Below are 23,869 nucleotides of genomic sequence, written 5' to 3' on the forward strand. Positions count from 1 at the left end.
TACAGGGAGCTTAGAAAACTGCCTTTATTCTATTAGTTCTTGGAAAAATGAAAATACAGAAAGAGTTTAGTTGGCTGCAGAACAGCAAGAAGTTCACAGGTTAGGAGTCTGATCACTACATGGTAACCAAACTTACACAAAAAGTTTCTTTTTTTTTTTAAAGTTTTGAAACTGGGTCCAGCAATGAATTTAAGGCAACTGAACAGTTCAGAAGCTTTGAGTGTGAGCAGGCTGTCTTTTCTCATCCCTACAGCATGTCATGGAAAAAACTCCTCCTGGGTGTGCAGACCACTCAAATCATTCAAATGGGTCAGACTCTTACAAATGAACAGGGGAAGAGGATCAGCTGCTTTCCATCGGACTTTATTTTCAAATACAGTTTCTTAAAAAACCCAGAACACCTTAACGCAGAGGTTACAAGTAACAGTATTAGGAAATCCAATTATACAAAAAATACTACATCTAAGCTGGGGTAAATAGATTTATTTTTGGTAACATACATTTAAACTGGCACTAATTACACAGTAACTAAAAGGTAACTAACATGAAACCACAGAACCCTCACTTTTCCTTAGCTGAATGGGACTTGGTCATTTCAGAGTGATCACATTTTTCAAACTAATGTTTTACACCACCAAGCCATGAAAATCAGATCTTCCTAAATGTGATAGCACTGAAGCTACGCTCGATTCCATACAGCCATGTAACGGTTGTACTCAATTAGAATAGGACGTTAGTTATAAAGTAGTTACAGACCAATCCTCTGTGTTGACAGCTTTTTCTCTTTCTAGAGAGAAGAAAGAAGATAGAGAATTGTCTTCAATTAGCGCCTGGCATATCCTGTGAGTGCAGAAAAGGTTTGTTAGAGGAATGTTGAGGTTAACCTTGGGTGCACAGATGAATTTGATGCAGATTGTTATAAAAATCATGGTTGGCTTCTAAATACTGGTAGCAAGATGACTCGATTTTTAAATCTCTTAAGTAAATTATAGATAATGAAAAAGGCCAGTAATCATACACTAAGATTAATAAACAGCACTTCAAAATTACTCAAGTGCAGGGTGCTGCTTTGGCCATCTTCCTGTGGCCACGCTTTATAAGAGAAGGCACCCGGACTTTTTCTTGCCACGCCGGGCTTGCAAAGCAGCTCTAGTGGCCATTTCAAACACCTCCCTCACACCGTCTTTGGTCTTTGCCGAACACTCCATGTACCCGAATGCACCAATGCGGTTTGCCATATCCCGGCCTTCCTCGGGTTTGACAGGCTCCTGGAACAGCACAGAAGCAACAGGTGAGAACAAGCCAAACCCACGCTGCTCTTCCCCTTCCCACCCAGCTTCCCAACAAATGCAAAGGAATTTCTGGATTAAATGCACATAATGAATTGGTTAGTCAAAAATCCAATGCCAGAAGACACCATCGGTTTTGTGACATCTCTCAGCTTGAAGGCTGCAAGACTCTTGGAAACTTAAGCGATTGCTTATTTCTCATGAAACATTTATGCAATTCTTTGCTACCATTGCAAAAAAGCCTATGAACAAATTCCCAAATTAATGCCTCAGTCTTTGGTTTTATACAAAGAGTATGTATATTATACATTATGTCCTTATGTATCAATATGTATCATAATTTCAAATATTATGCTACAGGTGCAAAAATTCTGGGACAGAGCAGAGCATCTGCAGTCCCATACCCAAGCTGGAGGTTTCAGGCTCAATTTGAAAATGAAACCTGGCTCAAGAATGAGCTACAGCACCTGTGGTTATTACCTCAGAACACCCACCAATAAAAGTGTTTGCTTTCACATCCTGAACACATCAAACAAAAAGCCAGCTCCAGAGTGCATGCACTGATGTGCTGATATATCCTAATCAATTCCTTTCTACCTCAGGGATCCGTCTTCCAAGCACGGAGAGCAGCTGACTGTAAGTAACCCAATACAGCCATTTTCATGGCTGAGTATGCCTTTTTCTAGAAGTAAATCTCCAGACATGAGAACCCCCACTCAGTTAAAGGCAATAGATACTCCCTGGTGTCTGCCAAGGGTAGGTGTTGATCACACAGCCCACAGAAGCTGGCAGCCAGCTGTGGGTGCCTGTTTAATGCTCTGCTACAGCCACCACACACTTCTGCTATTTATTGTAAGACTCTGAAAGGAACCTGCCTGCTTCATTTTGGCCAGCTCTCGTCTTGTGTGCTCATCATTCCTCAGGTCCTTCTTGTTTCCTACCAAGATGATAGGCACGTTGGGGCAGAAATGCTTCACCTCTGGGGTCCACTTTTCTGGGATGTTTTCTGGAAAAAAACATAAATAGAGGTATGACTGTACAAAACCCCACTTCTGAGGAGAGTTTTATTGTAAAGCTTCTACATGCTGCCTGAGTCATTGTAGCTTGATAATCCACACTGATGCCCTTTTTTCTATTCTTCATAAGGAAGCAAATAGACCTGTTGTGGTGTTACCAAAAAAAAGACAAACCTGTCCATATTAATTTGAAGGCTGAAGGACATGTAACATCTTGAGTTCTCTCAACAGCTACCTGACAAGGGTTAGCATAAGGCACTTCGAAGAACAGCATGCAGACAATCTGGAGTAGAAAGTTATGGAATATTTTGCTTCAAGAGAAACATTTTATTTATCTCCAGAAGCTAGAGATGGGCACAACACTGAGGCCTAAGTTTTAACCTCACTTCTGTATATAAAGTAACACCAAACAACTCGTCTCAGCTCTCCTCTTACTGAATCAGAAATATTCAACATACTAATTACAGATACACAGAAGCAAAGGCTTGGGGTAAGTAATTTCCAATCTGCCATTTCTCCCTACATGCAGCAAATGAATTTGTTCTCATATACAAGAAACCTCCTCCTCACATCCCGACATGACTTTATCTTTTTAGTGAAAGGTGGACTTGACAGCTTTTGAAAGCAAAACCTTGACAAATTCTATATAGCAGGAAGTGCTGAACAGCCTAAAACATCTGGCTTTGCTTTCAGAAGCTCTTAAGACATTTGAGATTCACCAGTGGATGTACCTGCAGGCTGCATAAACCCCCTTTTATCTTCATGAAATTCCACTGGCTTTTGAAGAGACATTCACTATTATGTATTATGGCATATTTTCTTGCTTGAAAGAACAACTTAGACAAGGTTTTTGAAGCCAGTTTTTGCGCTGCAGCCAAAACATAAATTCTGCAGCTGCACCTGGAGTGCTCAGGTGTGCTGGCCTCTAGGTGCTACACACTTGAAAAGCTGTCTGGCAGTTTACTGCTCTCAGGGACCCTGGCACCCAGATACTGGTGAATAGGAAGGGAGGAGTGGGAAGAGAACTTTTACAATCTGGCTGAACACAGGGTGCTGCTGCAGGTCTTATGATGCTCAGTGTTGCTGGAGAACTCCCTAAAGTCTGAAAACTGTACACTCAAACCAGCACCAATTGTGAAACTAGGAAACCTCCCATGGGAAAATATATTCTACAGTGCAATTTTCAAGGGGAATATATTGATATAGAGAAGTGGTTCTGATTCAGTTAGTGATCTACTCACCTAAACTATCAGGACTATCAATTGAAAAACACATAAGTATAACATCAGTATCTGGATAAGAAAGCGGTCTAAGTCGATCGTAATCTTCCTGTCCTGCTGTATCCCACAAAGCCAACTCAACCTGCAAAATGAAGACAAGGAGTTAGTCAGATCACCAGGGAAGTTCTGATTCACAAGCCAGGAACTCTAAAGAAGTGAATAAAATATTTCAGTCAATACCACTCAAAAGGAGGATACTACAAGTTCTCCTTTTGACATGAGAACTATTAGAAATTTCACATTCTGTAACTCCAAAAATTAACCTATTGCTGCTTATGAGTCTTTACACCTATGACCACTGTCAATTCTCTAAAAGGACATAAAAGCTACCAGCAGAAAAGCATGACAAGAATCAAAGGGAATTAGCTCCAAAGGGCTGGGAATCTCTCTGACAGGAATCCCAGAAATACCAGGTTTCAGTGAAAGTGGACTAAGTATATGCTTTTTAGGATTATGCATGTTTTCAGTGGGTTTACAGCTGGAACCTGTAGAGACTAAAAAATATCAAGATTGTACTTATTTGTGCACAAATTTAACAAAACTGGTTTGTGTGTAAAGATTCTTGCTACTAAGAAGCAAGTAAAGTACTTAATGTTCCAAATATTTCTACTTTTGCTGGAGCTAGGGGAGAATACCCCAACAAGATTGTTTAAAACTGTAGAAGGAATAGCCAACATTTAAAACAAAGAACTTTAAAAAAGGATAATCAAGCTCTTTAGGTATGTTCTTGCTTGAGATTCTCTGATGAGTCTGCCTTCAGAACGCAGTGGGTTCCTTCTTTAAACTCTTACATTCAAAAATTCCAGGAAATAAATCCACAGCAGCTCAGATAAAAGATGGGCAGAACTGGAAGCCAAACGTGAGCCCACATGTGCAATGCAACTGTCTGTTTAAATTGTGAAGAGACAAAGCCTTAAGTTGCACACATATACTAAAATAATCTGCATTTCTGTCAGAAATACTCCTCCTCTCAGTCACCTCTGTAGTTGCAAATGTGAATTCTGTGGCAAACGTTCTTATTTTTACAGAGATGTTTGTTGATGGCTCCCTCATATGACACTGGAATCGGTTCCTAAAAACCATCTCCTACCATCACCTCTTTGCTTTCCTGTGACTCCTGGACATTTCTGGTAATGCTTTTCTAGGAAAATAAAGGTAAGTGGCTGTCAAACAGAAGAGACTTAAGCATTGCTCTACTACAAACTTTTGTAATCAAATTTTGTGAATACCAAGAGCTTAGGTAAAATATATTCTCTAGTTACAAAAATAAAATGCAGCTGATACTGCTCAAGCTGCTCATGCTGTTTTTCTTTAGCTACTGGCTGCACATAGCTGATAGGGCATGACTCCCTGTTCACTCACTCAGAGATGCAGAGATTCAGGCAGAAGAGAATGAGGAAGTTTGACTTGGTGATGAGAGAAATGGATATTGCACATATTTCAAACAATAGTCCTTAGAGTCTAAGATACAATACAGAAACTGCAGAACCCATCACTTGAGGGGTAAAACGTTCTAATATTAGTCTAAATTTTCTTTTACTGATTCACATTATGGGAGAGAAGAACTCTTTTTAGACTCAAATAGCATGAACTATCATGACTAAACCCACAAATAAGCCATCCCTGCAACAGCAGGAAATTAAATTTAACATAAACTCCAAACCTAGCTCAAAAACCTCTTTTTCTCCAATCAGGACCAAAAGTAAGCGATTTCAATCCATCAGTCACTGCATCTGAACTAGAATGGACTGAAAAATGTTCTGGCTGTACCTGAACCCAGAGTAAAGGCAACGTCACAGCCAGGGACAAAACAGGAAAGCTCAGCACCATCAACACCAAAATCTGCCACATGCTTGACCTGCAGTCCCACAGCATCGAGTCAGCTCTGTGTGGTTACAGTACCCAAACAGACACAGACCACGGCTGCCTGAGAGGGTTTGTAAATAGCTGAGCTTTCAAGGTGCAAAGTTTCTGCTTTGTGTGCTTCTGGAGTATCCTGGAAAGTGACAATTTTACACATCACCCAGCACCTTGCTGACAGTAGTGCAGCAGGCAACCTACCCAGGGATCAGAGAGCAGCCCACAGCTGCCTCTTGGAGCAAGTGTCTGGCATGTTTGCTTGTCTGATCAACAAAAGGACCAAAGAAATCCCACAGATTAAAAACTGACTTTCAAAATATTTATAACTAAAAGGAAGTATTTTAATGATTAATTTACTGAAGTACAAACTAAAGCTGAAGTTCAGTGAGATGTGGCTACACTTGGCTGCTAAGAATTGTGTTCCTTCAGACAAGCAGGACAGATGATGCTGATGTACACTACAAAAATCAACCCCCTTGATCAACCTGTCTGTCATCTGTTCTCAGAGGGATCCTCCATGTTGCCAGGAGTGGGAAATCAAACCTCTCCAGGAAATAGCCTTTGTTAATTACAATACCAGGTTCCTAACAAAGGAGGGTTTCCATTCCAAAGACCAGTAGCCCCATGACCTCAGCATGTCTTTGCATTGCTCTATCCCCTCCCACCTGCTGCAACATTCTGCTCAGACTGACAGCATGGCTTTTAGAACCTCAGCTTGTGTAAGGTTAGAAGCACCTTCTTAAACAGACACTGGATATGAGCACATTCTAGCAAGGCCAGTATTTTTTTCCACAGGAACATCATATTTAAAAATATATTTACAACATAAGCACTAAGCACATGTGCTAACCACGTATTAAAGAAGTGTGGAAATCTCCATGTGATTCTGAAGAAACACCAGCTCCTTCTGGCTCTTAGAGAAGGGTTCACATACCTGCTTTCCATCCACTTCAATATCTGCTACGTAATTTTCAAAGACGGTGGGAACATACACTTCAGGGAACTGGTCTTTGCTAAATACAATCAGCAGACAGGTCTTTCCACAGGCACCATCTCCCACTATAACCAGCTTTTTTCGAATGGCTGCCATAGCTGAAAAACAAAATGATGACTTGTTAATTCAAATGCTACAGCTTTTAACAGATGCTAATAATTAATAACCACTGAGTGTTCAATTAATAAGAACTTTCAAATTGAGTCTACATGTCCATTAGAGAAACAGACAGATATCTGGACTTGGGTGAGTTCAGATTCCCATCCTTTTAAGAAAAAACACGCCCCAACAATTATCAACACCCTGGTGAGCCCACCAAGTGTAAGAATAATAGAAAGGAGAGGAGATGTGCCTGGTTTACCATTTACTGATCTATTCTAAAGCCTAAGACAGGAGCACCCAGAGATAACAAGTGAGTGAGCAGCACTGTCCCAGGGTAATCATAGACCAGATGTTTCAATTTAAGGGCAGTAACATTTTCTTATCACACTGAGTTGTCTTAACTACAAAGTGCCAGTCAGCTGGACTGAGAAGCACCTGCTGCCACGTCAGAGCACCAACAGAAGGATCTCAAAGTAACCAGTTCCTCAGATTACAACCACCACTCTGCAAGGGATTTTGGCAGGACACATCTCACTGCTCAACCCGCCCTCCTGGGCATCGCTGCTACCACGTTAATAGAGCCTGCTGTCAGCCTGCAGTAAGTAAAGGGGAAACCCTGAGATGGTCCACGCAGATCTCTGCTATGCAATGTGTTGATCAGTACCAGGACCATACAAATCCATGACCTGCTCATAAGCAACTCAAAAAGGCAGTACAAAGGCTTGAAAAGGTTAAAGGAAAGCCTGGAGTCAGGGTGGGGCCGAAGGAGATGGTTGTTTTGGATCTGGCAAAGCAAACAAAACCAGCACTATATATGTGCCTGCTCTCTTCTTTCTTTTCTCCAGGAATTTATTTGTGACCAATGCAGGAATAAGCCAGAGATTCAGGGAGTGACCTGGCTACAAGGGAGTGCAATGTGGACAGAACCATAACTGCTTTCTTCTCCATAACATAAAGGCACTCCAGGGGAAGCCGCTTAGTCATCCCATGAAGCTTCCTGGAAATGGAGCAAACAGCAACGCCACCACAATACCTATGACTGCATGACCAAAATACCACAGAGGGAGCAGCCCTGTGAGTTAATTTTTGCCATGACAAACCCAGAACAAAGTTCTATGATGACCAGGGCTGCTAGCAAGGGGAGAAGGCCTCAAAGAAGCACAGGTGAGATTTAAAGGACACAGCAAAAATATTTTATCCTTTTCAACTCTTCTCTTGACTCATGAAATTAACTAACAAGGTAAAACTACCATCTAAAAGCAGCCTTTGGTACTATTAGGTAGTGAAGAAGCAGTGGATATTACAGAGATGCTGTACTTCTGCTTCAGGTACAGAGAAGGACCATTTCAACCCACCAAGCAGCAAGGGTCAAGGACAGCTTTGTCCAACACCACTGCTCAAGTGATCCCAATCTACCTCCAAAGTGAGTTTCCTTCACCTTCTGAATATATATGTACATAAGTTATTTACCTTAGGATAGTAAGGTATTGAGATTTGGAGTTATTTTTATTTTTGTGGAAGGTTTTAAATGATCCAAGCCTTATAGAAGTTTCCTTTCCATAGTTTTAGATGGTTTTGAATACTTTCTAGCAATGGTAGTATTTGAATTTTACAGAACTGGAAATGATCTGTCCTCTGTACCAAGTCATGATCAACTACTTATAACTTCTATTTAATGTCAGTTTTGGCTAATTTGCCCAAGTCCTACCAAACCTCTGAAGTCATCTACTCTTGTGCTCCACCATATTTACTATGAGAAAACTTCCCTCAGTGTGTACCCTTGCCCTTCGTTGATGTAGTATAAGCCCATTACTGTTTATGCTGTTTTTCATGGCCATAAGGAAATAGATTATTCCCTTTCCCAGTGCAGTTGAGAATACATGCCTTCATTTAGTCTTCTCTTCAGGCAAAACAATGCCAGTTTATTCAAGCCTTCTCTGTAAATCATATTTCCTAGACTTTCCCATTTCTCCCTTCTGGGCAGAGTCCAATTGGCACAAATTTACCAAAGCGTGGAGCCCAAAAGCTGAATCCAGTATTTCTCTTAGGGCTCTGTGAACAGTGCCCAGAGCTGAAGGATTATGTCACTGATCTTCCAGGATACCCTGCTGCTTAAACACCAGTCTGGAATTATGTGTCTTTTTCTTTCTTCTTACCCTCCCCAGAAGACAACATTGTTGATACATTCAGCTTTTAATTCCTGATAATTTCCAGATTTTTTTTTCATTCCGATGGCTATACGGTGAATAGTTCTCTCTTCACACAGCTGAATATCCACTGCCAGGCTCTTACTTATCATTCCACTGACTGATGTTTTATTCTACCTTCAGGTTCCAGCTCTGTCCTCCAGCTTAATCACAGTCTGCCAGATGCAAGTTTAATAGTAATGATTCCCAGATAATTATCTAGGCCATTGATGAAACCGCCCTGGAGACACAGTAGGCGGCTGACGGAATGGGATAACTTGTCCTTCCTTGCTATCCTCCCTCCTTCTCCCTTCTGCACTAGCAGCTGGGACTGGCCCATGATCCCCTGAGCTACCTGCTCACCCACGGTAGGTGACCTTTTCACATCACCTATGGGTAACTGTATTTTTCAATGGATTATCAGATCAACTCTTCCTTTATCTTCCTCTAAATACTTCTGCCACACAGATTATTTTTTAAGTGTTCCTTGCCAGTTAGATTTTATGCCTTGGCCTTCTACATACTTGTGCCTAAGGTCTACATGGAAACTACAGTTGTGCAAAAAAAACCCCAAACCCACCATTTAATGTTTTACAAATCCTTCCCTAAAAAAAGCTTGAAAAATGTATGGATATATATAAAAACTATTTCAGAAGCTTTATCTCCTCAGTATCTTTTTTCTGAGAAAGGCCTATTATTAAAGTCTTTGCCTGAATGTTTTCTGAAATCATTGTTGACATCATTTGGACCCAAGATGCCCTTCAGCAGTGTGTGCTCAACCACTTCCTTCCCACTGCTCAGGACCCACCCCATGAGGCTCTCAGCTCACTGAGCTCTGTGCAGGACAGTCACCAGGACACATCAAACCTGCTGAACAGTCCCTTCCATCTAGCACATTGAAAATCTAGGGAATTAAAATTCTCTCATCACCAACTTCAAGAGGATACTTCTGGACTGTCACAAAAAGCCTCAATCACATTATCTTTTTTTGGGTGACCTATGGCATCCTCTTATTTTTTTACTTTAGTTTTACCTTCCACAGCATTACCACAGAACAATTTCTTCTGGAACAAGTGTGTTGTATAAAATTCAATTCAGGAGGCAAAGATCACCACTTACAACTTCCAACTTTCAGAAGCAGCCCAGTTTATAAATGCTGGGTAGATACAGATGCCTCAGGATGTCAGCTCTGATCATGAGATAGACACCTCCATCTCCCTCAGAAGGAAGTCACCGAACATCAAAACCACTTCTTTCTACTGATCATTATCAATGAACCATAAAATGGTTTGCCTTGGAAGGGACCTTCAAGAGCCTATCATTCCAACCCCCTGCCATGGGCAGGGACACCTTCCACTAGACCAGGTTGCTCAAAATCTCATCCAACCTTGAACGTTTCCCAATTTAGGAATTCCTTGAATTTCCTAATTTAGAGGATTCAGTGTACAGATCAGCATCTTTCAGCTAGTTATTTTTAGATAAAATAAATACATTCCTCTCCAGTGGGCAGCTGTAAGGGGTTATCAGGTCTGGCAAAGACTCAGAAAAGCAACATCGTGGTAGCACAATAGAGAAAAAAATGGATTGTTAGAATGGAGCTACATCTTAGTGGTACATGTCACAAGGACAACACTAACAGCATTCACAACAGTCGTGTCTTTCTGCTGCATTTTGACATGCTTTGGTTTTCTTAATCAAGTATTCTGAAACATGGAAAAACATCAGAGTTTTTCATACCAGCAGTATGTGGGAATCAGAGCACTTTGCTGGCTTAAACAGTTTTATTTAAGATGCACGTTACACACAATTTAGTATTTGCTGCAGCAATGCTTTTCACCAGTAACTACATGTCTACATTTAGACCTAAAAAACCTCTAAGAATTACCTAAGAGGGTATAACAAATAGACCAAATCCAAGCTACTACTACCTCACTGTAACTTAACACAAGTACTACACATTCAGCCTCTTACACAACACACAGAACAGGGGGAGCCCAATAAACCCAGAAAACTGCTGGAACTGCATCACTGATGATGCACGCAAAACACTGAGCAAGAAATATTTTATCCCAATTAGTGCAGTAGAATAGCTGCAGTGATCTTCTAGGAGAATCTGTGCTGTCTTCTGCAGCAAGGCAACAGATCTGCAATTTTTCCTACTTTTAAATGAACCACTCCTACCACCTTTGCATTTATAGGATTCTCAAAACCAGCTAGTCTGCTCGATTCAAAGTGGAAACTCTCACAACATGACTCAAGTGACTCATCCAAATGGAAGAGATTCAATTATGACATTTCCTCAGCCTAGGCCAGTGTCTTTCACAGGTATTACAGGAGCTTTAGACATCATTTACTCAATCCCACTAACATCACAGGAGGTTACAACACAAGGAGCTCCTGTTTGCCGAGTTGCCACACTAATATCCTTGTTACAGGAGGCTGCTGTTTCTAAGTGCAGTGACTCTCCAAGACTACTGCAGCATAAAGCCCTGCTTGTTAAGGGAATCCACCAAATACTCCAGAAGAATTAGAAATGGGGAAAATATTTTTCCCCATGTTTTAAACATACTCCCCCAAAGTATTACTGTGTACTGCAAGGGAATTTGCCTCTTCAGCATGCTATTTATTTTTCCAAGGAACAACTTTTCCAGTGCCTCCTTTCCTGCAGGTCCCAAGGCCACACAGCATGAGTGAGGGTTGTGGACACACTGTTCACATTCTGAAGTTGGGTAAGCTGGCAACAAACATGCCAGGTTTGTCTGTCTTGCTCTGGATCTCATCCTGGAGAAAGTAATTGATGGAAGAAACAGCCCTTTACCCTCACACAGGTATCACAACTATATTTAATTTCAATTGCCAGTTAGCTACTAGGAACTTTATGTGGCCTGCTATGCTATATGGGTAGATCCTTTGCATAATGCACAATTTTGTAAAAAAGAAATAATTTCTGGATTATTGCATGTCAGCAAGAATTCAGCAGAAGCAATTCAGAAGCAGTTTAGCATGCAGTAAGGATGCTGGGGTGGGGGAAACAACCTTTAAATCCTTTCCCACCTAATCTTGCTGAAGTCTCTAAAACCAAAATGTTGGAAGGTAAAGGTCTTGAAATCTTAGAAAGACTGCCTTGCTGCTGACTCCTCCACACAGCACTAAAGCAGTTTGCTGCTGAGTGAATTACAGCCTGGCACTCTTCTCACTTGCTTCACTTCCCCTTCATTCAGTCAGGCCTGCCCTGGGCAGCAGGAGGAACAAGAGCCAGGCTGAGGGACCAGAAGACGAAACCCTACTCAAGTGTCCCCCACCCAGACCAGTGAGGCCCTGCCCTCTACCTACCACAGGGGAGAACTGACTCTGTCCCAGTCCCACAACTACCTCTGCCTCAGTATCTGCATTTACTCTTAAAATATACTCACTTTTGTTCAAGTCTGAGAGGGAGGTAGAAAGAGTTTTCCCAAAAACTCCAGAGATGAAGCATGGATAAGCAGACTTGTCCCACAGTTTTCTTCTGGCCATCTAGCAAGGTCTGGCATCAAAACTGAGAACCAGCAAAGCAGTTTGGAGTCCAAAGCTGATCAGTCCAGAAGCAAATAGGTCTGATTTTAGAGCAGCTGTGTACAGCCAGTGAAGAAAGAGGCTGAACACAGAGCATCTGTGTGGGTGAAGTGCTCCAAAGACCATGACCAGGGAATGGGGAGGGGTCAGGCAAACAGGCCAGGAGGAGGATGGCTGAAGGACGGAACTGCTCCTCTAGAGCAGAATCCAGGATTCCCACATCTGCCAACTGCAGGCAAGCATCTCAACCTTCTCCTCCACTAAAGACCCAATGGAAAATGTCAGCAACTACATATTCTGTAATCTTTTTTCGCTGCTCACTTCTTATTAGTGAAACCTTATATAAACAAACATCAGAAACACTGCAGCTTGCTGCTGAAAAGCTAATCCTGCTATCTTATATCAGCTTCCTTCAGCATCTGTAAGCCTATGTGTGCTACCATGCCATTTTCCTCCACATAACTAACACAGAATGGCCCTGCTCTTACATAGCAATAGTTGTGAAGTAAAAAAACCTATGACCCCAATTCACCTCTTCAAGAAGCAAACAGCCTTGGGACTGTAATAAAAGTAAGAAAAAGATTAAGGAAATACGTGATTCAATCACATAAAGGGGTCAGATAAAACCCACGTTACTGCTATAGGGGTTCTAAAAGATCCTGGAAGAAGTACATACCCCAAAATATGCTGCAAGTGACCACTTATTTATTGTCTGGACTCATTTGTACAGCCACACTGACAGTAACGCCAGACATGCTCTGAACTCATAATGATCTGTTCTTTTGACACCATGAATGACCTGAAATCAAGCATTACTGGGGTAGAAACTCAGTTCAGTTCCAAGTCATCGGAATAAAAACACTAAAAACATGAATGTGGTCACCTCTATCAAGAGGGCAGTCAATACATTTCATTGTAATGATTGAAATTTTCTTAATTCTGTGCAAGTTTGCCCATGGACACATGCACTCATAAACCAAAAAGCTACATTATTTAATGTGTTGCTAACATGGCCTTTGAGAAACAGCTATATTTATTCCTTACTGCAGCCAGTACATAAAGCAGTTTGACAGTACTGCAAAATAGACCTATTTCTAACTACAGCACTATGTGGGAGCAGTTGGTGAGAAACAGCTATCTGCTGGGGTTTTTTGGGAGGGTTACATATGAAATCTAACACTTGAAAAAGGTTCCAAAGCTGGCAAAGCACAGGGCAGGCTACTGATGTTGCACATTAAATTTAATCCACTGAGAAATGGAAATTTTGTTTTAAGACAGAAGTACAATTGAAAAACAGACACAGACAGTCAGCATAGTATCCAATGGGATTAAACACTGAACACAGGTCCTTTGGGAAGGTCTTTGGACAGGGCAAGCTGAGCCTTCAGCTTTCTGATAACAGTTCATTCAGCCTGTGTCAACTAGGCTCAAGTCTGGCGTGTTTTACTAGTTTTAAAAAAGTGCCTTGCAAACAGAGCTGTACATTTCCCTTTAAATTGGAAGCAGTGTAACTGTGTTCACCTCCAGCTAATAAACCTCCCCAGATCTCAGCTAACTCCACAAATAACCAGCTCAAGCCTCTTTGTACCACATCACCAGAACTGAGAACAGGGTCAGCTTAACTGCATTAGGTCTTAGCAACACTGGTTGCCAGCCCCAGGGAACTGTAATGACTGATTAATATTATACAGTCATGAAGAGTTATCCAAAAGTACACAACAGGTGTCTAACAGGCATGGGAATACAGTGCATCTTCTTTAAGGACACAGTGTGTTGTTCATGCTGCCTCTGCAATGGCTATGATGGGGAAAGAGATTCTTCATGCAGTCTAAAGCCTGCCAGTGCAATGTTTTGGAGGAAACCTGAATCAGCCATCAGCACTAGATCCGTGTTGAGTGTCATGCGGACACAGTACGTCTAATCCGAGATATCATGTGAAGTCTCAAAGTAGGATTCATCCTATCAAATTACAGCCTTTGCCCTTGCTTTCCTCTTCAGGGTAAATCCTGTATCGCAGCACACAATTCAACTTCCTCTCAGAGAAGGAAATTGCTTTGGATTCTAATAAATTTTCTTGATTTTTAACCACTGCAGGAAAGAGCAAAACATTTTGCTTTGCTCTCCTTCCCTGTACAGAGCACCTGCCCATGCTTTACAGGAATGATGCCTCAGCACTGCCAAGTGCCCCCAGGAACATTCAAACTACCTTTTGTTAAAACACCCAAACCATGATCTGTGCAACCCTCTACACCCAGCACTGTGTCCCACAAGCAGCTCCAACACTGACACTGACCACTGGACCAACACGATCCTGCACCTAAACTTACATCTAGAGACTCACAGACCATCTGTTACTACAGGTCTTTGATTTAGGCCTCCACCTCAGCGCCTGGCATTCCAGATAAGCTCAGGACTGGGTTCCGGCGCTGAAGGAGAAGAGGAAAAATGAACAAGAAGCTTCCCTCTGTATGCTCTCCAGCCTCCAGCTCAGGAGCTTCTTGGGTCAGATGTGGTTTCCATGAATTTGGCAACCTCAAACAGATTTCTCCTCCACGAGCTTGTCCAGACTCCCTTTGAACCCATGTAAACTTCCAGAACATACAACATCCTGTTGGAGGGAGTTCCCACATCTTAATCACACATTGTGTAAAGCCACTTCCTTCAAATTCAAGATTGTCCCTATTAGTTTCTTTTACTGCCTTCTAAGTCCGAAATGGAAAGGGAGTGAACAATTTGCCTCACTCACCCTCTTACTGCTGCTCATGCAGCAGCACTTCCAGACTGAAGCATCCTAACACAGGGCTGGTTGATTTTTTTTTAATTACCTTGACACTTTTGACAGTAGTGACTGTCTACTCCCAGTGTAAGGAGTAACAAAGTAGAGGTGTCATGGTGAAGTGCTTCAGCCAGGAGGTCCCTTGAGAGCCCAGCAGCACAGTACTGCGTACCTTCCCATCCCGCACTGTCCACCACAGCTCCAAGCGCCCCAGGGCTGCTGCAGCACAGCTCCAGGAGCAGAAGCCTTAAATCCATTCACACAGTATCAGAGAACCACACCCTAAGCTGCGTTTCAAGTGCAAACAAGCCACAGCTTGGTCATTCCCCAGTACGGTTTTCACCCTGTGCATTAACTCAAGTGCAGACCATCCTAACGTTAAAACAGCGGTAACAGAGAATCCCATACCATGCTCCTCACTCCAGCAGTCAATTACATTTTCTGCATTACCCTGAGATTTTCCTTGTAATTTTCTCACTTCTTCTGCTAATTTCTCATTACTGGCATTTTGCATTTCTTCATGTGACCACTAAGAAACACAGCCCAAGAGTCCAACTATATCATGCTCTCCCTTACACACAGACTCACTTGAGCCTCCCCTTGCCTTTTACAGCTGCCCTCTTTCTATTAAATTTAATATGAACCATATTGATTTTGTTCTGGGTTAGTTTCTCACTGAAAATGACATGCAATTACTGTCAAGTGCTAACTGAAGGCTAAGATGAACACTTGCACTTAAGAACCAAACTAAAACAATTAACACCACTTGTTTCTATTTCCCCCAGTCAAGGCTGAGTGACATTGCCTTAAGTCTTTCCTGAACACTTTGTTACTTATTCCATTATTGTACCTGGGATTGATGTCTTAGTCTGATGGGATTATAATCATTAAGACTGTCCTACTTCTCTTTATTATTACTGCATATTAGCATGCTTTCAAACTCAAACTGCTGCAGTATGTAAAGAGCTTTCTGGAAAAAAAAAATTACATAAACTACCTCCATTTTCTGGCCAGACAGCTTCAGAGCAAAGATACATATCAAAACAGAGGTGTCAATTACCAAATTTGGACAGATTAGGTGTGCAGTATCATTCAACCTTTTTTTTTTTAACTTAATGAAATAATCAGAATACCTGATTACACGGAAGTTCCCTGTGTATAGACAAATAACTGCCAAAAGATAGGAAATCAGGCAGAAGGAAATGTTCAGTGCTCTCAGAAAAACACCCGTGGAACCTGCACAGCTCAACATTCATAAATGACCTGAAGAAAAATAGTAATACAACAAAATTTACTGATGATGTCAAGATGTACTGGTAATAAAGGCAAGGGCTAACTGTGATGGATTTCAGAAATTTAACAGGCTCTGTGTCTAGGCAATAAAATTTGAAAGAGATAAATGTGAAGTGATACGCAAGGTAAAAACCAGATTCAACTTCCTATATGAAATGCTGGACTGGGAGCTGATCACTGCCACTCAAGGACAGCATTTAAAGTTTATACAGTTAATTCCTTTAAAATACAAGCTCAATACTCCAAAGTGCTACAGTTGTAAAGATTTCAATATTAAGAACTAGGAGAAAAGGAACAAACCAGAAACCATTAAGATGATGTTGGAATCCATCGCATGACTGCATCTTCTGATGTGTGCAGCTGTGATCCTCCCCATGTCAAAAGGCTATAAAGGAACTGGAAATGACTCAGAGCGGGGCACACGGATGATTAAACTACACAACAGTGACCATATGAGGAACAACTCCAGCAGAACTGGAAAAAGGACAGTCTGGAAGAGAAGCAACCATGGAAGAAAACAAGTGGATACTTCTCTGAGTCCCTAAGGAGAGGTGAGGAAAGCTGGGGCCTGAAACACAAACAAGGGCACAGGAGATGCCAGCTTGAAAGCAAAGGCAGGCAGGCCTCCCAGCAGGACACATGGCAAGGCCTCACCACATTTCAACTTTTTAGATCCATAATTTCATAGTCATTTGAGCTCCTTTTTCCTCCCAGTTACTTTCCATGATTTTGAGCTTCTGGTTTCTATGTTCAGTTACTACTTTTCTCTTATTTCATCTGTAGGGCTTTCTTGCACTGTTTTTTAAGTGTGAACAAAACAGATGCCTTCATTTCCTTTCCAAGCCAGGTTATTTAATTCACATTCAACACTTGGTAGGGGAAAAATACTGTAAAAGAAGGTTCCTGAAAGATCTTTTTAAAGCATATTTAAGTCAAAACTTTTAAAAACTAAACCAGCAATATGCGCAAGCAAAACTCTGTCTTAACATTGTACACGTGCATCCTGTTTTTTAATGCCAAACTTAGCAGGGTCCTTCTGCAAAATTCACCCCTATACTGTTCACCTCCCTATTGCTATATAATTAGTAAATTAACACCATTTCAGAAGCCAGGGAAGAAGACTAATTTAAGCATTTCTCCCTTGTCTTCCTCTGAAGAAAGATATCCCTCTCCAAGGCTGAAGGCAAAGTTTGGATTTTGGGGGCAAAAAGCAGGATTTTGTCCTCAGGATCTGTGGCTGCCACTGCTGTCGTTCCCCCCTCATGTAACATTATTGCTCACTTGTCCCCACTGACTCCATCTCTGCTATCTGTAGGCACAAAGACTTACGAGAGCACTTCTCTTACGCAATACCGAGTCCCAAGATTACTCCGCGCAAAATGAGATTAGGGCTTAATATTGAGGTAATTATAGTAGATCTGTGGATTTCCATGCGTGTGTGATCTGCAAAACGCTTTGCATTTGGGCCAGTTTTTTTTTGGTGTCCTCTCTTCCCAGACACCTGCCACATGTCAGATGGGATGTGGGGCACCTCAGGCTCAGCAAGGCAGGCTCTGTTTGGGCAAGGTGGCTCTGTCTTCAGGCACTGGCAGCAAAGCACATAGGAACAAGAAAAACTAACACTAACTTTACCGGACAACCATCTTCTTAGACCCACAACTGACACTCACCTGTGCTCCTTCCTCCTCTTCTCCCACCACAAGACATGTGTTGAAACTGCACTGGTTCAGATCAAACACCCAGCAAGCCCAACACTGCCTGACATATGCAGGTATCTCAGACAGAGTAAAAAGAAAGAGCAAATGCATTGATACCTCTGCAAGTGTATTTTCTCAGTTGCCAGCTTGTGGGTATTTTTTTTTATTCTTTGTGCCCAACAGCCCATCTGACAGCATTTTCTCCTGTGATTTCATCTGTTTGGTTCTGAAGCCACGTAAATCGTTGTCATTCAAAGCACTCTGTGGCGCTGCATTCTGCGGTCTCAGTGCAGACTCAGGGAGAGGCACCATCGGTTTTGATCTAGACCAGACTGTGCTCAGTCATGTCTCTGACAAGCTGAAGAGTTCAAATCTTTTTAAGCATCCCTTGTATGGAATCCATTCCTTATCTCTGATCACTCTTTTCAGCCTCATCTTTGCTTTTCCAGTTGCAATGTATCTCAAAGCACATCTTTCTTTGTGCCAACCCACTGTAATCAGTGTATTGAGGACTAGGAGCCATGATGCTATCCCTGTTTTCTTTTTTTTATTCCTTTCCCAAAGCCCCTCATACGAGCTTATATGATCACTGTTGAACACTAAAGTTCCATTTTCACAGAATTATGGCAAGCTCTTCCTTTTAGGTGGCAATAATTAACTTTCACCCCATCAGTGCATAAACAAATTAAGATAACCCCCCTGCTTTGTATTTATCTGTAACAAATTTCATTTGGCATTTGCTGCCTGTAATTCAGTGTCAGAAGGACAAGCTGCAGTTCTTCCTAATCAGCTCTTGTCTTTTCTTCCCTTCCTCCTCAACACCTGTCTCACCAAATCACTTATGACTATGTGAACAGTAGAGGAGTAACACAGATCCTCCTTCTTCTATTGTCCCAAACTTCCCTTCTCTGTGCTTCTCAAGTCATTCAAAACCTTCAGGAGATATGAGCTGTACCATTTCCTTTGCAAAAGCCACACTGCCTTTTTGCTACTGGAAGTCCTTAGTCCATCTGGCTACCTCTCTTTTTGTCTTTTATTTTTTAAAATGGCACTGAACTGTGATACCCTGCTGAACTATCTTTAAGAACTGCTACCACATAAATCCTCTTCCATTTTTCTGGCTCTGAGGTATTGAGAAGTTACACTGTAATTAGTAATTCGGTCATTTCAGGCCTGAGTTTCCTTTGGAACCCTTGGGCAAGCACCATCTGGTCTTGGCATCTTGTAACTGTATTTATCACTTTGCTCTATAAATTACTTTGCTGACAATTCAAGCAGAGACAGATCTTCCAATGAATCCTGTTCTCCATAAAGAGAGTATCTGGCACAGGAACCTCTCTGGACTCCTGGACTCCTCCACAGGAAACAGGAATGCACATAAGTCATCTAACTTTCTGCTCATGGCTTCATCATCAAATATTTCTTTCACTTCTTCATCTATTGGCCCTCCAGAATCTAGCACCTTTCTTGTTTCTGAAGAACTTGGAATTTTTTTTTTTTTTTTTTTTTTTTTGCTATTAGTATGATGTTTCTTAGAGTCTCTCTCGCTGGTCCTTGTATTTTTCATTTGACTTGCCAGAGTTCACGTTCTTATTTACTTTTCTGGTCAACTTCATGACTTAAACTTTCTGAAGGCTGAATTCTTATTTCTAATGCTTTCTTTATCCCAAACTGCATGCTCATTCTCATCTGTCAACATTCCACAGTATAATTTAAAATCATCCCAACAACATTTTCAATTTCAAGTGCAGAAGCCTAGTTCTGCTGTGGTTTACATGGAACCCAGCCTTTCCAAACAGCTCTTGGTCTGAGGTTCAAAGAATGAGCCAATTCACTTGGTCAGCACCCAGTCAAGATCCCACCAAGAGGCCTTCTCACTTCACACAGTTTCAACAGAGCAGACAGGAGGTGAAGAATAAAGGGCTTCCAGGTGTAAAATATAAGAAAAAATGAAATGTTAGCTAAGAATGCAAACAGAGATAACTGGTACTTGGATAGCTGCTAGCTCTTTCAAACCACTGATACGTGCCAAGACAACCTCCCTTAAAATTGTGAAGATCAGGAGAAGGAATCCCTTTGTACACATCCACACTAGTGACCTGCTCCAAATGTGACAGTTCAGGCCAGGTGAGACAGAACTATTTATGGTTGCAAAGCACTGCTAATTAACTGAGTAAAGAGACTGAATTGAGCCCTGTTTCTGATTAAAAAACAACAATAAAAAAAGCAAGCAGAAAACCCACAACTGTCAGAGCCTGAGGAAAGCAAAACCTCATATTTGGTGTACTGCCCAATTTTACTGGGTATACTTGTGACTCTCCATCTGTTCCTTTTATAAAGGACCTGGTCATGAAAGGTGGTCAGAGAAAGACAGCAAACCTTCTTCTGATTAGTTTAATTAAATTATTCACTTAGGAAGGACTGGCTGTTAGTTGTGTGGACGGCAAATATCTGAATTAAAAAGTGGTCTAGATATCTTAGTTCAACTTTTATAGTATCAAATGTCCTTCCCAAATGAAAATACCATGATAGGAAAAGGACAGAAAAGAGGATGGATAGGGCACTGTCACTCTACCAACCCTAATTAGCTTTTGGCACTTCATTCACAGTTCAGAATGAGATCCTATAAAGACCAGAAGGCACCCAGACACTGAACAGTGGTGTAAAAGCAGTAGTAACTTAACCAGTGTACCACAGACAGTATTTTGGGATATTTTTGCTTATTTTTGAGATGAACCCAAAAGTAATAAGCAACTACCTCTTTCTATTTAGCTACCCACTATTTATAGTAGGAGAGGCATTACACCAAAAGGCAAGGAGCAGAGGATTTTCATCATGCATTCATGTGTGTGCAAGTGCATAGCTGTACCCTGGGAATGAAGGTCAGCTGTCATTTGGTGCATTTATTTTGCACTGCACTGTTCTGTATTACAGAGTTTCACCCTTATTATGTGTTTTACTAGGACAAGTCCATCATGGATTAATTTAAGATTTCAAGGGCACTCTGGCTGTACTTTATCAACATGCTAACTTCCTCAAACTCACCCATTACACTTCTCCTCCATGTTAGTTAAAACTGCATTTAAAGATACATTATAAGGCAACAGAGCAGAACATGAGAGTTAATACACATGAGACAGACCAGATTTAGTATAAAAGATAAAAGATGGTGTTTGAGTAGAGAACTGGAAAGAACCTGATGATACTACAGCAGCAGAGAATAAAATGTTAGAGAAACAGAGAAGGTACACTTGGTTAATGAAGATGTATTAGGGTCAAGGTAAGAAACGTCTAGGGCACAGCAGATCACAGATACGGTGTGAAGAAGACCCCACAGGGTTCTGAGCAATGTAAATATATTTATAGAAAAAGGTTAAGTGTAAAAACTAGAAAAACCAAGAGTTACTATCAAAAGAATGAGGAAAGATGACGATACGTTCAAGACCCCTACAAAACATTTCCATTTGGAATTTGCTTATCTGAAGAGACATCACCAGTCCTACATCCTGGTGGCGGTTAAGATCATTTAGGATGTTTTTACTGTCAATTCCTGGCTCAGAGAACTCCCCGCCTCTGGCGCTCGGCTGCTGTGGCACTCAGCCAGAGCGTGAGCTTGGTGAACAACGAGGGATAACATGAGAGCTGCTCAGCTGAGCTTTGCTGTGACTGAATTTATTTGGCCCCTTGTGTGAAGGTGCATTCATGTCTTGAAAAATTATTTTAAAAACCCCCGTGTATTCTAGTGTTAAATGATACAAATCACCCATTCAAATTAATTTATGTCAAACATTTATGCTGAATGTGCTGTTAAACATTCCAGTGAACTAATTAAAGTGAAATAAGGCTAATGTTTTTCCTTTTTTAAACATGCAGCCTTGGTCCAAATCAGTGCCAGAACGAGCTATATATATTTGAAAGAGAAATGCCAGTGCTGTGTGGCTGCAGACCTGTGTAAGGCCAGAACAGGGCAGGAGGAAAGCACATAGATGTATTTGAAGAGCCTTAAACAGAAAGCAAATCTTTTCATAAACAATTTTTTCAGGGAGGGAAAGACTTCATATTTCCATGCTGGGAAAAAAATCCCCAAATAAAGCCATCAGAGAATCTAACAGTTTTAATCACAAAACACATTTAGGGCACATAAAATTAACTTTTGAGATTTCTGAGATAAAAAGAGGAATAATAGAAGTTTGCTTCTGGAAGAAGTTTGCCATTTCAAAGTCACACAGACGACAGAACTGACACTTAGCCTAAGCTCTGGGGAAAAAAAGGGCAACAACAAACTCAACATTCCCTAGGGAGGCCTTGAGGTTTAATTTTCTCCAAATCCTGTATCACACAGAGAAAGGGTGGGTGGGAACCACTGCTCATGAAGAGTTCCCTGCAACAAACAGGTGAACTGTACCAGAAGAGAAACAAAAGCTGGATATGAGGCAGCAACTAAAAACAAACAAACCCCCGCTCCAGACACCTCTTAAAGGGATATCAAAGTAGTTGTGGTCTCATTCGACTAGGAACAATACTTCATCCTGAGTGTCTGTAATAGCTGACTCTATAAACCTCTGGGAGAAGTTTTTGGGTCTTATTTTTAAGATATACACAACTGAAGCAGTCTCAAGGTTCCTCTCGCCCTCGAAGAAATTGGTTTCCTGGCAGAAAAGGTTTATGCAGGGTGTAGTTTAATGCTGAGCAGTTCTGAGCCCAGGTAAGGCTGTCGGGGCACAGGACTCCCTCCGGTCGTGTCAAACCACCCCCGGCGATTCCCCGGCCTGCTGCAGCCGCCCCACCAAAAAACACCGCCCAAACTTTCCAGTTTCGCTCCACAGGCCGATTCCTCCCCAAGCCGAAAGTTCACCGGCGCACAAATGCCCGGCAAGCCGTGGTCAGGCGGCCCGGCACGGCCCCGTGCGCCGCGGGAGGCCCGGGACGACCCCCGGCTGCGACCCCCGGTGCGGGCGGGGCGCGGCCCGGCGGGGGTGACGTCACACAACAAGCTGCCACTCACCGGGGCACCCCCGGTGCCGCCCGTGTCACCCCGCGGGGCCGGGGGGCAGCACGGCCTCCGCCTCGCTCCGCGCCGCCCACGGCCGGGCGGTGGCACCGGGTCCCGGGCGGGGCGCGGGCGGCTCCGGCGGGGGAGCCCCGGGGCCGCGCCCCTTCCTCCCCTCCCCCGCTCCCGCCGCCCGGAAAAGGCCCCGTTACCGACCCCGGGAACTCGCGGAGGGGCCGCCCCCACCAGCCCTCCCGTTTTGTGCGCGGCGGTGGCGGCGAGAGACCCGGCCGGGCCCGGCCGCCCCCGCCCGCAGGCCGCGGGCTCCCGGCGGGGGCGGGCGGGCCCCACCCGGCGACGGCGGCGGGAAGGGAGAAAGGGAGAAGAGAAGCCGGCGATACGATCCCCCGTGCCCCCCGGTCGGCGGGAAGCCCCCCCGGTACCTGCGGCCTGCGCTGGTCCGGCTCCCGCCGCCTCCTGCTCCACAGGCCCGAGCGCGAGCGGCGGCGGCGGCGGAAACGGGCGGGGCGGGGCGGGCCGTGCGCGCTCCCGGCCCCGCGCGCGGCGCGTTCCCGAACCACCCCGCCCGGCCGCGCGAGCCCGCCCGCCTCGCGGCCAATCGGCGCGGCCGCGCGCGGGGGCTGCCGGGAAGGGCCGCTATAAAAGCGCCGGTGCTATTTACGCCGCGCGGGTTGGGCAGCGGCAGTGTTGGAGTGACTGAGGGCTGTGGGGTTGTTTCTGCCGGCCTGAGGGAGCCGCCGGGTTCCTTGCGGCTTCGCCAGTGCCTGTCCCTTGGGGAGCTGTTGGTGTTGGGCACGGCCTCTCCGCACCAAC

At 43.1% G+C, this 23,869-nt stretch overlaps 1 protein-coding gene and 1 long non-coding RNA gene across 3 annotated transcripts; one reads left to right on the forward strand and one right to left on the reverse strand.

The window, feature by feature from the left end:
- On the reverse strand, positions 1-23,633 carry RHOA (ras homolog family member A). Of its 2 annotated transcripts, XM_085072778.1 has the most exons (6): positions 23,479-23,561; positions 16,189-16,318; positions 6,380-6,537; positions 3,547-3,667; positions 2,165-2,295; positions 1-1,268 (listed from the first exon to the last, which is right to left on the reverse strand). In XM_085072778.1, the coding sequence occupies exons 3-6, from the start codon at positions 6,533-6,535 to the stop codon at positions 1,095-1,097; spliced, it is 582 nt and encodes a 193-aa protein (XP_084928904.1). In that variant the 5' UTR covers positions 6,536-6,537; positions 16,189-16,318; positions 23,479-23,561; the 3' UTR covers positions 1-1,094. The 2 variants fall into 2 exon arrangements, with proteins under 2 accessions (XP_084928904.1, XP_084928903.1); XM_085072777.1 differs by lacking the exon at positions 16,189-16,318 and having other exon boundaries at positions 23,479-23,633.
- LOC146431751 (uncharacterized) lies at positions 6,535-12,082 on the forward strand. The gene is made up of 3 exons (XR_014854755.1): positions 6,535-7,705; positions 11,396-11,555; positions 11,949-12,082. It is a non-coding gene; the product is annotated as an uncharacterized LOC146431751 (long non-coding RNA).
- Positions 23,634-23,869: the final 236 nt, after the last annotated feature.

Source organism: Lichenostomus cassidix, chromosome 12, assembly GCF_008360975.1.
Source record: "Lichenostomus cassidix isolate B80296 chromosome 12, HeHo_3.0, whole genome shotgun sequence".
Taxonomy (NCBI): Eukaryota; Metazoa; Chordata; class Aves; order Passeriformes; family Meliphagidae; genus Lichenostomus; species Lichenostomus cassidix.